The following is a 15,721-nucleotide window of genomic DNA, read 5'->3' as shown; positions in this document are numbered from 1 at the left end:
TGTTGACTTAGTAGACTTATAAAACAAAACTTGTGTTGTTATTATCTGGAACAATGCACAAAAATACAATGACATTCCCCTACACCCTACCCATATGAAAAATCAGTGCACACCACATTTTAGTTTTATTGAAAGTAAATTTTCTTGCACAAAGAATTGTTATTTGTAACGTTTAATACGTGATCACTAATTCTTTAATAACTTTGCTCACGAAAACAAATCGTATGACAAAGGGTATGCACAGTTACAATGTTCATACGGTACTTCTTTATATGAATTATCTGTTTGCATACTAGTATATATTCTACCTGATTAAACTATCCATTCTATTGTTTAAAAGTATTCCTCAAAGACACAGTCTCGCATTATGAACTTTCCGAACGACTACTTCTGTCGTCCATATTCTTCACGATAGAATCTCGAGCCGGCCATTTGTTCTTCGTACACACGGAAGTAGTCCTCGAGCAATTCGTCAGTGAACCAGTTCTTCCAATCACCACTCACGCCTACAATAGAAGCAAGCGTGGGTGAATCACATGACGAGTTAAGATTATATTTCTGTTATGAGGTTCATATTCAAGCCAGAAACATATGATTCGGACTATGTTTTTTGGTTTCTCATCATAATTCCGGTCTCGTGGGATTCGGGAAATGTCAGAGACCTGCACCACCTCGGGCATTTAGCTCACATGTTGTTGATATTCCGAGGTATCACTGGAATACTGATTAAAGCGACATTATACCAACTCACTAACTCACTCTCCTGTGGGATGACACCGTATTTGGTGTGTTTATAAAGAGTTAAAATGCATTCATTAGGTCATACTGTTAGAGTTTCGTACCTTTCCGGAAAATAGTGTTTTCTCCACTGAACTTTAAAGTGTATGCACTCTTGTCAACCACCATTTTCGAAAACTGGCATTTTTCTACAACAGCTTCAATCAGATCAACATTCTTCGGGACGCCAAGAAAGTTTGCCAACTTTTCAACTGCCATCAGCTTATTCTATGAAAAGAATATATAAACTAGTCATTGTATAATTATGATCTTTTCGAGTAATCACACGCTTGGCTATGATTGATTGAATTTCCCTTTTAAGGATGAATCCTAAAACAGCGTTACACCCCAAAAGCAAATATTTACGATGAACGTTAAGAGTATCTGTTGTAATTAACTGAACAAAACGTGATTTACTGTGATTGCTATGGTTTAGACCCGATTTGTTTACAAACAACAGCATACAGCTGTAACACTGCTGAAACAAATATCTCCTCGTGATATAGTCACAATTGTAAATCGATTTTGTATTTAGCAGAGATTTCTTATGAATGTGGAAAGGGTTTTGTCGCTTCTAATCAATAACAGGCTGGTCATGGTTACCTTAAGCATCTCCTCATATACTACTGTGAGCACAGGGATGTCTGGATGTTGTTGAAGATACTTTTCAGCACTCTTCATGTGATTAAAGTACCCATTAACATCAGCTGCAAATGAAATCGGTGAAATTACGAATATTTGTCCTCCTTTGGTGGTCACATGTATCATAATAACGGACTATACGTCTGAAAGGAGGAATAATTAATCTGCTAAATATAAATTTGATTACTGACATGAAATGATGTTTCTTCAGCAATAATTCATGTGTATGATGGCGGTCTGAAAACAATCCAAAATGAACTAGCCAGTCCAATAATTGTCATCATAAGATTCAGCTTCAGTAGTAGGCTAAAGTATTGACCTTGTCATGTACAACATCGACATTTCAGCTGAGATTATGTTTCGTTTGTTATGTTGTTTTATATATTTGTTTTGTTTTGTATAAGTCATCTGCCGTTAACAACGACTTGTAGCATCAACAAATTATATTTTCCACTGGAATTAATCACAGTAGGAAGGTACATTGGGAAAATATATTGCTATAAAATCTTCTAATAACTTAACTTCACTTTAACCAATCGTAGGGCTTTAAAGTAACAACAAGCACGGCAGCGGTGGTATAGCATAGAGGTTAAACCGTTCGCTCGTCACGCTGGAGGCCGGGGTTCGACACCCTACAATGGGTTAAACATGTAGAGGACCTTTCTGGTGGCCTCTGCTGTCAAATTGGTGGAATATTGCTAAAAGCGCCCCAAAACCATACTCACTCGCTCACTCACTCACAAGAAGCCCACCAAAAATTCTATACTGGTCTGCCATTTTGTCAACCACGTAATACAACAAGTGATAGAAATAAGCAAAGCCTCGGAACGTATTAAACGCACTCTACCTTTCCCTTCAAGGAAGAGGTACAGATAATCCTTGAAGTCTCCAGTGTAGTTGGTCACAACAGACCCACTACGACTCAGGTTATACAAGGACACGGCAACATCCCTGGGGTCTCTGAGGGTATACACAATCTTACATTTCTTCTCTTTAAGATCATCGGGAGCATGGAGCAAATTGAAATGAGTATTTAATATGCGTGGAGACGGTAGCGCGTCCAGGGCTGCAGCTTCCACAATCTCTAATTGGTTCATCCCTTTCCAGAGAGCGGCGGTTTCAGCTTTCCCCCTCAGGAGCATGCTCATCATTTCATACGTCCAGTGTGTGCCTGTTGAATATATAGTTTTCTTCAAGGATACTGTCTTCAAGGATACTGGAACTCAGGTGAATGTGAAGTTACGAATGATGGCATTTTACTGGTTGTCAGATGTTTGTTTTGTTTGTTGTTTAAAACCGGTGGTGTGTAAATAGTCGAGACTGGTCCAGACAATACAGTGATCAACAGCATTAACATCGATCTACACAACTGGTATACGATGACACGTGTCAAGCGAACTTTACCACCTTGTCAGTCGGGTTAGTCTCCTCGTATGACCAATTGTAACCCGGATTTTCACGGAAAACTAGTTAAATAGGCAAGGCCACGGGTAACCAGACACGTTACTGTGTATTGCAGTATACTAGTATTTATGTAATAATCATGTAATCATTAATACGATTTAATAATCTAAACTTAGTTTCATCTTATACACAGTCGCAAGGCGAACTTTGTCATTATATGGGGTTTATTTTGCTATTAGTGATTTTGCTGCATGCGGAATTACATGTATGATTATACGGAAGCGTAGTAGGGCCACGGCGAATTATTTTTAGTCTCATTATCTCCTACGTAGGACATAGTATCTCCAATGTAAAACATGCTATCTCCTATGTAGGACTTAGTATCTCCTACGTAGGACTTAGTAGCTCCTACATAGGACTTAGTATCTCCTACGCCTAAGTACTACGTAGGACGTAATAACTCCTAAGTAGGAGATAGTATGTGATACGTATGAGATATTAAATCATACGTAGGAGATAGTGAGATCAAATTGTTTTTTCACAGTTGTCCTACTACGCTTCCTTATGATGCTAAGATGGCGGTCTGTAAATAATGGAGTCCGGACCAAACAGTGCAATTAGTGACATCATGACTATTGATCTATGCAACTGGAACAAGACCGAGCCTAACGGTTCTATACATGTAGACATCTCTATCTCACTGGAGTCAAAACCCCTAACCACCAAACTCAAAGATTTCAAAATTAGAAAACGCCAAGCAGCTGTCTGCATCAAAGACTCCAACCAACGATTACATACCTCCATCACTTGCTTCATAACGGTGCTCCCAACTTCGCTCACTATTGTCTTAAATAATTTTATCATCCATATATTACATCTCCCCATTACTCTAACTTTTTAATGAATCTCAATGTAGTTAAATGTGTTAGGGGCGATCATTCTTCAGGATTATAGAAAAACATGAATGTCATAATGTAGCGGATCAAACAATACTTGTACCACTGTGTGTTTGTTAATTACCTGTCCTCAAATATCCAGCAAAGTAGACATCGTCCGAACGCAGTTTAAATCCTTTGATTTGCTTAAGGTGAGCCACGCTGTAGAAGCTGTTGTAATAGACGCCATCATAGCGTTGTAAAGTGTACACCTTTCCTCCTCTGTCCTTGACAATAACCAGGTCCTGTTCAGACTTGGGTAGTTCAATCTCATGGCCACAGATCTGTGTTAAGACACATATTTACTAAGAGATACTAGCAAACCAATACTATTTACTATCACTAGATACTATTTACTAGCGAACTGCACTTAAAACGAACTCAAAGGGATGACAAGGTTTAGTTCGGGAGAACCGTAGTTCGTTACACAGCATGCAGTAAAATAAAATATACAGTACAGCAAGTGGCATTATCGTTACACATACACACAGACACATATAGATATCTAGCTATATCTACCCCCCCCCCCTCTCTCTCTCTGTATATATTCATACATTGAAATGTAAACACTTACAGCATGTAATATTTACAAAAAGTCTTGGGATCCTTCAATGCATCTAATTTATTCATAATACATGTCCCCCGAATCAAGAAACATTTTTTAAAAGAAATTCTGAAATATAATATTCAAATTTCCTGAAGTGCACATATCTGAAACATCTCGTCTCGGTGCATGTACCTCAGCGAAGTCTCCGATCCTCCTCTGACTCTCTCCTCACCCAACACAGATCTCCAAACCAACTGTCTGACCGAACCTTCTCCTCTTCCAAAGGAAATCAGGAACACTTCATCGAAATAAACTTTTAAATCTCTGCTAAAGACCCATCTATTCACTGCTGCCTTTCTGTAAAGTTATATGAACTTTTTCCTTCCCAAATATTGTCACAGCGCCACTGAGCATCTTTATGGTGGATATTAGGGGCTTTATAAATACAATATTATTATATCAAAAGTCACAATGTAATGCAACTCACCGTTATACCTTGAGACATTGCGGCAGATGAGGACATAAACAAGGCACCTTTAAATACGCGGTTTAACCACGGTTTTAAACTGTAACATAAAAATTAATACTTAAAATTGACTAAAAGGCAAGCAGGTCTGTATCAGATGTTTGTTGAAACAGCAAGAGCCAGCTGATCTGATCTGTAAAGCTGTGCCTAGTTGTGTAATGAATATTAGGACTTCCGTGGAAAATAAATACAACTTTTGATCCTTAAACCATATTGGTTTCCATAACAACAATGACGTTTGTAACAATTGACATAAAATATATTAAATTTATTTCTATACTGTAACAATGGCTTAAGAGTGGAGAACTGTTTATTATTGATCAATAAATTTACTTGGTATGAAAACATAATGGCAGAAGAATCTGAGTTCATATAGAAATATTGTACAGTTTAATAAAATATGTTTTGTTAATGTCAAGGAACATATTGTTCTATTATAAAGCATCATAGATTTCTTGGTAATAATATAGGACTGTGAAGGTGATAATTAATACCTATTCTAATATATATCATTATTTATGATAGTCTATTAAATTGAAATCGCGTTGTTGTATGTATCATGTTTTGTTGTAGGAATAGACACACAATTACAACACAACAGACCACTTGTTCTGAATACTTGTGGTACAGTTGTTATATTATTGCAATATCTAAATTGTCAATAGACACATTGAAGTTTTCAAGCCATATTGAAGTTCGCGTGAATGGAAAATTTGGCTTACTTAGCCGGTAGCACTCGTTACTGACTTACGAGGGGCGTTCATTAAATATTTCCCCTGACCCACTCATGGTTATAATACCCGGCTGACAGTTTACTTGTATAGTATTACTTGAAGCTTTAGGTCAGATGATAAGCTGCAACGCTGACCTCAAACTGCTTCTTTTTTTTGACAATTGTTAGATTGGAGCAAAGTGTGACTATGGAGCCAGTCGACTAATGGGCAGTCATCACGTTTTTATTTTTGAAAGGACGCACGCCAACAGCAACCTTCGATGATTTGAAAGAAACGTATTGGGGGATGATACCCCATCATGTATAAACGCCAGCATCGCCAGTTCAAGTGTGGCAGAACATCTGCTTAAACGTCTCCCATTCCTGGGCGCCCCCATTCTGCCATTGATGAAGACACCATCTACAACTGGGAGGTCGCCATTTTAGAAGACGGACGAATAACTGTTCGCCAGTTAAAGTGTAAAGATTAGTGTGGGGTCTGTAGAAAAAGAAAATTGCACGTACATGCATAAGGTGTGTGCATAAACGAGTCGATTGCTTAAAGTCACTTTTGGACATGTACCAAGAAAACCAGGACGCCCTTTTTGACCGACTTGTCACACAGGTAGAAACACGGGTCTATGCTGTGGACGCACTTTTACTCCCTCCTCCTCCCCCCTCCCCCCAAGAAGACAAAGGTTCAAACCTTGACACACATGAACATATCATGCCGTATTTACGTCTACACAGGTCACGACGAACCGGCCTAAATATTAACCTGGTAGCTGGGATGTACATGTGCACCTCATACTAATCAATATATTCTTATCCACCTGCCAGGACGGCGTGACATTTAGGCAATTTCCAGATTAGGGAGTAGGTAGGAGTCACAACGTATCTGTAAATGGACAAGTGTCTGAATAAAGCATTGCCCGCGTCGAAAATAACTGCCTGTCCGACAGCCAAAGATTGATGTCTTGTTTAAGTGGCATTAGAAGGTGGTGTGATGAATATACACCTTCTTTAATATGATATGAGCGACGTTTCGGTGTAGCTACTAACACCGTTATCAAGCAAATGATGTACAATACTAGATGCAGGTATATTTATATACATAGTAAAGTTGAACAGTAAGTGATGACGTTTACACATTTAATGAGGTAGATGTACAAGGTGGTGGATGTTTACACAAGAGGCCAATGGTTACACAAACATAGTAAGCTATGGGGGATTAAGGGAGGAAGCCAGTGATATGACAGACAGGAGAATAATAGGATTAAGATTGCTTGGTGATGAGTTGGTTGTAGGCAGTGGTGATGTAATATCCTTGGTCTCTGTTAATGGCCGGTTGGAGTCTCTTGATGTGAATGGCTTCTAGTAGCTTTCTTATCTTGTAGTAGGTGTGATTGCTGGTTAGTACATTGATGCTGTTCCATAGGATGTTGTGGTCTGGGTGAGCTTGGGTGTGGTCAGAGATGGCGGATTTAGAGTCTTTCTTCTTCACAGAGGCTTGATGTTCTTTGATTCTTACAGGCAGGAGTCTTGAGGTTTCGCCGATGTACGAGTCTCCACAGTCACACTTTATGTGGTAAACTGTGCTTGAGGGGTCTTCTTTAGTTGTGGGGATTGGTCTGCCATTGGCTTTAAGGAGGTTCTGTATAGTAGTACCTCTCTGGAACACAACATCAATGTTGACTTGGTGTTTTAAGAGTCGGCTGATCTGGTGGCTGGCTGAACCTATATAGGGCAAGCTTATGATGAACGGAGCTGTTTGATGGCGTTGGGGCTTGTTTGTCGGGTTGAGGGTGGCGTTGATGGTGCGGTCTACAAGATTGATGTGTTTAACTGCAGCAATGAACTTTTAGAAAATGGACCTGCGCTTGTGCTGTTGATATTTTATGTCGAAAATATAAAATCTAGGAAGAGCAATTTGTTCAAAACAAGATGCCATGATGAATGACATATCCAACAAAGGAAGTTATTCACTTAAACATTATGCAGAAAATGCGAACAAAGAGATTAACGCGCAAAGCTAAAGCGAGCATGCAGTACGTTGTAGGGTGGGACATTTAAGGGCGCCAAAATGTTGTGTTTCCAAAATACTACATATTATGTTGACAAAATATGGGCTGGCACCTTTCGAATTGTGAGTGAGGGAGTGAGTCTAGCTTTACTCAGCTTTTAGCAATATTCCTGCAATATCAGAAATGGCCTTCACGCATTGTACCTATGTTGGGAATAGAACCCGGGTATTCGGCATGACGAGCCGCTAGGCTACCCCTCTGCCCCCTTGCCAATAGAGCAGGTAACGTTTCTGAATTGACAGCTGGACTTTCTGTGACAATATTCAACAATTTAAGTTAGCGTGCGTAGCTGACAATTATTTCACAATGTTATATATTTCTGGATTATATTTTCAGTTGTTGTTTCATTTATAAAACTGAATGGTGCAAGGCTCATGGTAGTCCGTAGAATCATGGTGTGTCACTGAATACACATACTCTGCTAGGTAACTTACATCCAGATCATAGACCTCCTGTGTCATTTAACGACAAATAGACACGGCTTAATGGCAACCCTACAGCACGTAGACCCTACTTCGAAATGTTACAAGCCATAGTCCTTGCTAGAAATATTAAAATCGCATTATCCATGGTTACCGTGAGTATATACACGTGTACCCTGCCTTCAATACACGCCAATCTCTTTGTGTCAAAGGAATATACACTCTATCCAAAAAACAGCTGTTGGGGACTTAAATCGATCATATCGATGATGAAAAACCCCCTTAAAGTCTTGACACTCATAACCATATGGCCCTTACGTACACCCAGGTCACGTCGACCCGGCCTAAATAGTATCCTTTCACATTATGATTGTTTCCTTTCGGTTTGTGTGCATGTACTATTTGGGATTCGGAAAGTAGTGAGCAGTAACTGTGGCAACATTAAACTGAAAGGAGTCGGTGCCGCAACAGACGACGCTTTGGGCGAATTGAATTGACTTAGAGTGAGTGAATGAGTGCGTTTGGTTTTACGCCACCTTTGGCAATGTTCCAGCAATATTATGGCGGGGACACCAGGAATGAGCTTCATATATTGTACCCATGTGGGGAATCGAACCCAGGTCTTCGGCGTAACGAGCTGACGCTTTAACCACTAGGCTACCTCACCCCCGAATTGACTTAGAAACGTATAATAGAAACAATACGGTATGTTGGTTTAGACGGAATGGGCTGCACAGCATCCAGCTGGTCCTACTTTTCACTTGTTTATAATCACACACTTGCACTGAAAAAAGAGCACGCTGACCTAAGGAAAAGCTTTCAGTTGTATTCACAGATTGTTATGCGTACGGAACCGACTGAGGGAGCTGTCCGTCACACTCGGGCGACGAGTCGGAGGCAAATCTCTCGTAAGAAAAGAAAGATTTCTGGATGTCAATTTTTTTATTGTGAATAACACGACGTTTCGGAGTGTATGCTTGCTCCTTCATCAGGTGTGTGTATTCAGATATGAAGGAGCAGGCATACACTCCGAAACGCCGTGTTAAATCTTGCTTTTCTTATGCATTCCACTTCTCAATGCCCTTCAAAGATTTAAATGCCTCGTGTTCCCATCATGTTGAAAACGTCTCCATAGAGTTGAAATCGTGTTTCGATGGACACAAAAATATCTTGCCATTTCATTTTGGGCCATTCCAGTCTCCAGTATACCCTAGGCGCGGTCAGGATGAGTTTCTGTGATCCATGGCAGGGAGTACGCGCAGGTTGATTTTAACGTCTTTTCCACAAAATTAAGAAGCTGAAAATTATCAACCGTTCTTCAGTTTCCAATATCAGGTTTGTGAACCTCTTTATGTGGTTTGTGATTGTTCATTAATGTCATGTTCGTATATTGCTCAAATGAAAAAAACGACCAAACTCTTTGAAAGCAGAGGCAAGTGTACAATTCTGACGATATCATCTGTCTGTGTTCGCTTGATGCCACATTACCCAGTATCACAGCGGTACACTGTAAACAATCGAGTCGTGGACCAGACTATCCAGTGAACTATGGGCATGCATGGTTGTCGAAAACTGAATACTTAGCCAATAATGTCGTTGGACCCGACTTCCAGGCAACCCCTCTCAACTGAGCACCCGTGCGACACACTTTGTGACACTAAGTGTATTGTTATAACAGATGGTATTGGCCACTTTCTTAATGACAGGCGTTCTCAACGCATTCAAAGTGAATGAATTTCAAGGTAGTTGTGTATTAATGTTAAATTTGGGGAGACACCTATATGAGAAGAAACACGGTAACGCCTTACGCATGACAGCAACATTTCACTATATCGTTATACTGTAGCAAAGATAGTGACAGGACTGTGGACAATCCAAGCATCACAGTACAAACATGGATGACGCTAAGAGTGAAGAGAGCACATGGACTGTAAGTACATTGAAGCTAAGTTTCTCATTACAATACCTTTGCTTCCCAGTTCATTTTTCTGAAGCTCCCCTCCTGTCTTCAAAACAATAATTGCTGTGATCTCATGTATCAGTTGGAATGCAGTTCCGGAGTCGTCCTATATGTCCTGACTGGTATGAAATGATAATGAGTGAAAATGAGCACAGCATTGAACAAAGTATACATTGATGAGACTTGTAATAACAAACATATTGAAAGTGTAAACATAGGTTTTCATTTTGACAGGTTCTAATTTAGGTACTGCATAAGGGCACTATTAAACATTCCTAATATGGGATGTGTTTTGCAATAATTACATGAAGGATATAATCGAACACCTGTTTCCTATGCTAGGTATCTGGGAAGACGCTGGACGTGGATTACAGCGGGCAGCACATTGTTAAAGTAACAGATCGAAGCGGCCAAAACCTAACCTTTCAGATATTCCAAGGGGGACGCTACTCGCCATTGTTTAAAATCGAAATACTTCAACAAATCAAAGGTTTCAACATGAGACCAGATGACATATACTTCTCCGGATATGCTCGTACAGGTAAATTGACACCAGATATCGAGCAATTAATTGATTACCTGTAAAAACAGAATCCATTTGGAGTTGGTAGAGAAATAGTTGTGAAAATTATAAGAATGCAACACTGAAATGATGGAAGGATTTTTTGCTAATCTAGCTTTAGCTGCCACTAAACATAGACGCGTCATAGAGACAATAAATCTAATCGTCATTCACCACATATCGTCAGTAAAAGCAGAGTCTATTGTGCGATTGTGATTATGTCATCAGCATGTGTTTATGGCACATTATCAAGCTCTTGTGATACAGTTGATCTTGAAAGGTTCAAAATTAGTGAACTGGACCTACTTCATGAAATTCTTCAAAGGCATTGACCCCCTGAAGAAGGGACACAAACTAGCCCAGAAACGTCGTGTGAAACAAATAATTAAGTTGTCATCCATATATTTGCCATGTTTGTCACTGATGTATGAAGTGCCCAAAATGCCATGTAGACAAATAATTGTGTAACAAGTAGTATATTACTCTTAACATTTACCATAATATTTCAGGAATGACTTGACCAGGACATTGATTGCGAAACCTTGAATGAACCTTGAATGAAAAGCTCTATGTAAAATGTGCGTTTCATTGAACTACCAAGTAAAATTATCTGTACCTATTGCACATTGTTTGACAATATTCTGTTTTAGTCAGTGTTCTGCCGATATACACTGCAATGTTTACAAACTAACATAAGTACTATAAAACTAGGTGTCGGGCCAATGAGGAATCTATAATGTAATAATGGAAGTTATGTTCTAGTCTTTAATACTATATGTCAGCTGGTTTTGACAGTTTAGTCTTTATTTTTCTTTTCCAAAGGGACAAACTGGACATTTGAAATGATGAGCATGCTTCTTAATGGTAAAGCTGAAACCATCCAGAAAGCCAGGGATCTCATGGAGTTAACTCCTCATGATGAACTTGCACAGCTGCCATCACCACGCATCGTCAACTCTCACATGAAGCTGTCCGACTCTCCAAATGATGTTACAGCTCTCAAGTGCAAAGTCATCTACACCCTGCGTGACCCAAAGGATGTTGCCGTCTCTATGTACAAAATCTATTATAACAGAGCGTTTCCCTTTGGTACATATAATGGAGATTTGAGGATTTCCTTCACCTTTCATGGATGGAACAGGTTTGACACTTTCGTAACCCTTAAGGCTTTTCCTTTTTAAAACACAGGTTTTGTTAACAAAAACAAGCAATCGAGATGTTTTTGCATGCACTTTTTACCATAGTGCCGCAATTTCTCCGAAATCAAACAATACTTATTTCTAGTTGATACCATGTGACCGCGGAAGATAAAATAAAAAATCGTTTTATCACCAATTCTCCTAATGATGTGAAAAGAGTATATTGACGACAATACTCATCACTTTTTTATGAAAGATCTACAAAGCTTTTGGCCCCAGAAATATACAAAAACACGCAAATCCTTCAGAATTCTTGATATTGCAAGGTCATCTATAAAACATTGATAATCAAAATGACCTTCAGCCAAGCATCCTTTGTCGTAAGGTGTAACTAACGGGTTCAGCATGTCATCATATGCCAAATGTGTTCTGGACTTATTTATTAACAGGCCACTGTATATGCAAAATTACACAGTGCAACGTCAAACAATAAGCTATCAAGGAGAAAAGGAAACAGCATACATAATGCACACTGGGATCTGTGAAGTTTAAAATATGTGCTAGGAACCTTCCAAAGCCTAGGTTTAACTACTCAGATGGATAAAACGAGTAAAGCTCATTTCTGGTGTCTACGCATCGATATTGGGAAGAGGGCAGAAACACTACACTGATCAATGCATACTATAATGATAGACATTTGAGAAATGTGATAGATTTTGCGAGAGGCCAAGTGGAAATCATGTGAATTAGTTCGTCCTAGGTTGATTGCACAATGCGTAAGTTAAATCAGTTCTCTGTGTCTTTAACTTAATTGTCCCTGCTATTTCCAAATGACAAAGTGAGCTATTTAGTTAATTCTAACGTCGCATCAGCATTATTGCAGCCATTAGACGACAATAAGTCCATGTGTATATGTTACAGGAATATGTATAACCAGGGAATATGCATAATCCTTGAAAATGTCAGGTTATATGTGTAATGTCTGATTCACTCCGAATATACATAATACCTAAAAATTTTCAGGAATTATACATATTCCCTGGTTTCAGGAGAGATTTTTTAGACATATTCCCTGAAACTGTATGAAAGTTTTGTTTTTGTGTTTGTGTGTGACACCTTTTACCTTTAAAAATATAACTTTTATCTTGTTTAGATAAAACAACTTAATGATTGTAGTAACAACATCTCGGATGAAGTAGTCAAAGATCTCCCACTCACTTTCGATGAGTATGTGATGTTTTCGTTTTTGTGTGTAACACCTTGATGTAAAAATATAACTTTTAGCTTGTTAATATAAAACAACTTAATGATTGTAGTAACAACATCTCGGATGACAACATTTGATCACAATAATATCAACCAGGATATAAAATAGTTGTTTCTGCAATGATAGTCACATTTGCAAAATAGAGCTTGAAGAGAACTTTAGACAGTCCCTGTACAAGACCTATGAAAACATCAAGATAGTCCTGGTCCCTAAAGATCTATAAACATTAAAATACTGGAGTGAAATTATTGATGCTACTAACACTTCCAAGAAGACCCTCTGCAGTATTACATCCTGAAGAAGTATGAAATTATATAGTGTAGGGATGTACAAAAGTTGATGAAGCTCCAGTCTACTCTGTCAGCATAGAAAAGAGGCATTTGATGTTATCCAGCGAGCCCATTTGGCGACTGGTCATGGTGGAGAGAAGTGATGGTGAAATAAGCTCCAAGAAATATGCTAAGATGACCCAAGATGCTCTCTTCAAGAACATGTGTGCGGAGTGCCAACGCAAGATAAAGAGACCAACTACGAAAGGCACTGTTGTTAAGCCTATTGTCAGCAAGAACTTCAATTCCAGATGCCAAGTTGATCTCATAGACATGCAGTCAATGAGCCAAGGACAGTTCAAGTTCATCATGGTTTATCAAGATCACCTAACTAAGTTCTGTGTTCTTCGTGCCCTTACGTCCAAGCGTGCTGCTGAGGTTGTTTACCAGTTATTGGATATTTTCCTTTTGTTTGGAGCTCCATTTGCGTTCTCCAGAGTGACAACGGATCAGCGTTTACTGCCCAGGTAATTGCCGATCTGAAGCAAATGTGGCCAGATCTTGTAATAGTTCACGGTAAGCCTAGCCATCCACAAAGCCGGCGCTCTGTTGAGAGAGCCAATTTTGACGTCAAGGACATGGTTAGGTGACAACAATACAACTGATGGGACAGATCTGGAGATCTTGTTTGATTTTATGTTATACTACATGTATGAGAAATAAATGTTTTCTTCCAAAAAGTTTTTTGTTAATATTTTATTTCTATAATTCCATCAAAAACTGGAGGTTCTACAATGATAAGTTAAGCATTTAAACTTTCAAACAGTTTCAGGAAATATATCTAAAAACTCTCTCAGATGAGTAATAAATTTAAAGGTTTGCAGCTATGAGCTATGAGTTACCAGCACTCAAAGGTGGGCAACCTTGAGGTGGATCATGGTGATTTTGATATGTTTCAGTCGACAGTAATGGCATATTTGAACACTGGAGAGACGCTGAGAAATATTTCACTGACCATCCTGAAGTCCCAGTGCACTTTCAAAGTTATGAAGAAACCATCAAGGTAGACAGCCTAATTCCACAAATGATCCTTGTGCTAACTACTCAGATGGATCAAAAGTAAATTTCTTTACTTAAGCATCAGCATACGGTTGGAGGAGCATTACGAATGCTAAGTGGAATGAGACCGATGGTAAAGGTTTACACATTTTCATTTGTTTTATTGTTTTACTGTATTATATTAACACTGACTCTTGCCAATCCGGGTTATGATTGGATTAACACGAGGCTAACAAGACAACCAAGATGTGTAAGTATTCACAAAAGAAAACAAAACCCTGTCTATATCTACAAGATACCGCTGACAAACTAATGGTAAGACATACTTTTGCACATTTGAGGACCAGGGTATGACTTTTACCTTCTGTTCTTAGGATCCTGTACGTGCTGTACAAGCACTGTCCGACTTTCTTGGACTTTACAGAAACGATGATCTGTGCCGAGCAATTGCAAAGAAATGCAGCTTTTCCACAATGAAAATCGACAAGGAACCCTTTGCAATAAAAGTGGACGGAGAACACTTTCTGTACAGAAAAGGTAATTTAATGAATACTGACTTATCAAATAAAACCAACTGTTTAAGGAGGATCACAATAAATGACGTAAATCAAATATTCCAAAAAATAATCATTCACAAGTATGTAAGCACAACGTTTGTTAAAGAGTAATCTTTAAAAGAAGTGCACTATAATGTGTTTTCTGATAACACACGAGTACTTTCGAGAACTTCTATTACTATGACGATGTTTAAAAATCACATACCTCAGGAGTTGTTGGTGACTGGAAGAACTGGTTCAACGACCAGATGTTAGAAGAGTACTACAGAGTGTACGAAGAAAAAGATGGCGGGGTCCAGATTCTACGCTACATATTCAAGGAGTAAACAGTAATACACTCAAAGGCAAAGTTAGTGTGATTGGCTTGAGTTAGGTATGTGAATTAACAAACTGACATTTTTATGAAGAGACTTTGTTTAATAAAATCATTCCACAATAGAATTGTAAATGGCACATTTTAAACTGTCCTGGCTGATACGTACTAGTGAGGTCATAGTGAGCGTCAAAATGGTCAAAATGAAATTCAGTTAATAACGTGTACGTCCACCATGAGCACCGATGCACGCTTGATACTTGCACCTCATGGAGCCAATCAAACGTGGCAAGAAGTCTTGTGGAATGGCATTCCATATGTGGAAGCACTTGGCGGAGTTCCTGAAGAATGTCTTTGGGATTTGATCAACGTCTCAAACTCCTCTCCATTTCGCGACGTGTTCGACATTGACAGATCTGGGGATTTAGCAAAGGAAGGGAAGGATGTTAACATTTTGCTGTGACAAGAACTGCTGAAGCACCCTCTGGCGACACGTCTGGCATTGTCCTGCTGGAAGACAATTCCTGAACCGTTCTGCGCCCGTGC

At 39.0% G+C, this 15,721-nt stretch overlaps 3 protein-coding genes across 3 annotated transcripts in view; 2 read left to right on the top strand and 1 right to left on the bottom strand.

The window, feature by feature from the left end:
• LOC124288614 (sulfotransferase 1C2A-like) overlaps positions 1–15,721 on the top strand; it is a 32,087-nt gene that overhangs the window by 7,572 nt on the left and 8,794 nt on the right. The window lies entirely within an intron of this gene.
• On the bottom strand, positions 385–8,088 carry LOC124288623 (sulfotransferase 1B1-like). Its single transcript, XM_046725176.1, has 7 exons — positions 8,062–8,088; positions 7,075–7,215; positions 3,844–4,042; positions 2,267–2,590; positions 1,381–1,484; positions 843–1,005; positions 385–506 (listed from the first exon to the last, which is right to left on the bottom strand). Exons 1-7 carry the CDS (start codon positions 8,086–8,088, stop codon positions 385–387), a joined length of 1,080 nt encoding a protein of 359 aa, XP_046581132.1.
• LOC124288622 (sulfotransferase 6B1-like) lies at positions 9,944–15,188 on the top strand. The gene is made up of 6 exons (XM_046725175.1): positions 9,944–9,979; positions 10,352–10,550; positions 11,394–11,625; positions 13,342–13,684; positions 14,680–14,842; positions 15,073–15,188. Exons 1-6 carry the CDS (start codon positions 9,944–9,946, stop codon positions 15,186–15,188), a joined length of 1,089 nt encoding a protein of 362 aa, XP_046581131.1.

The sequence above is a fragment of the Haliotis rubra genome, unplaced genomic scaffold, assembly GCF_003918875.1.
Source record: "Haliotis rubra isolate DU_JTF1 unplaced genomic scaffold, ASM391887v1 Scf421, whole genome shotgun sequence".
In the NCBI taxonomy this organism is placed as follows: domain Eukaryota; kingdom Metazoa; phylum Mollusca; class Gastropoda; order Lepetellida; family Haliotidae; genus Haliotis; species Haliotis rubra.
The sequence above is the reverse complement of the archived record's forward strand: the minus strand, read 5'-3'. Positions and strand labels throughout refer to the sequence as shown.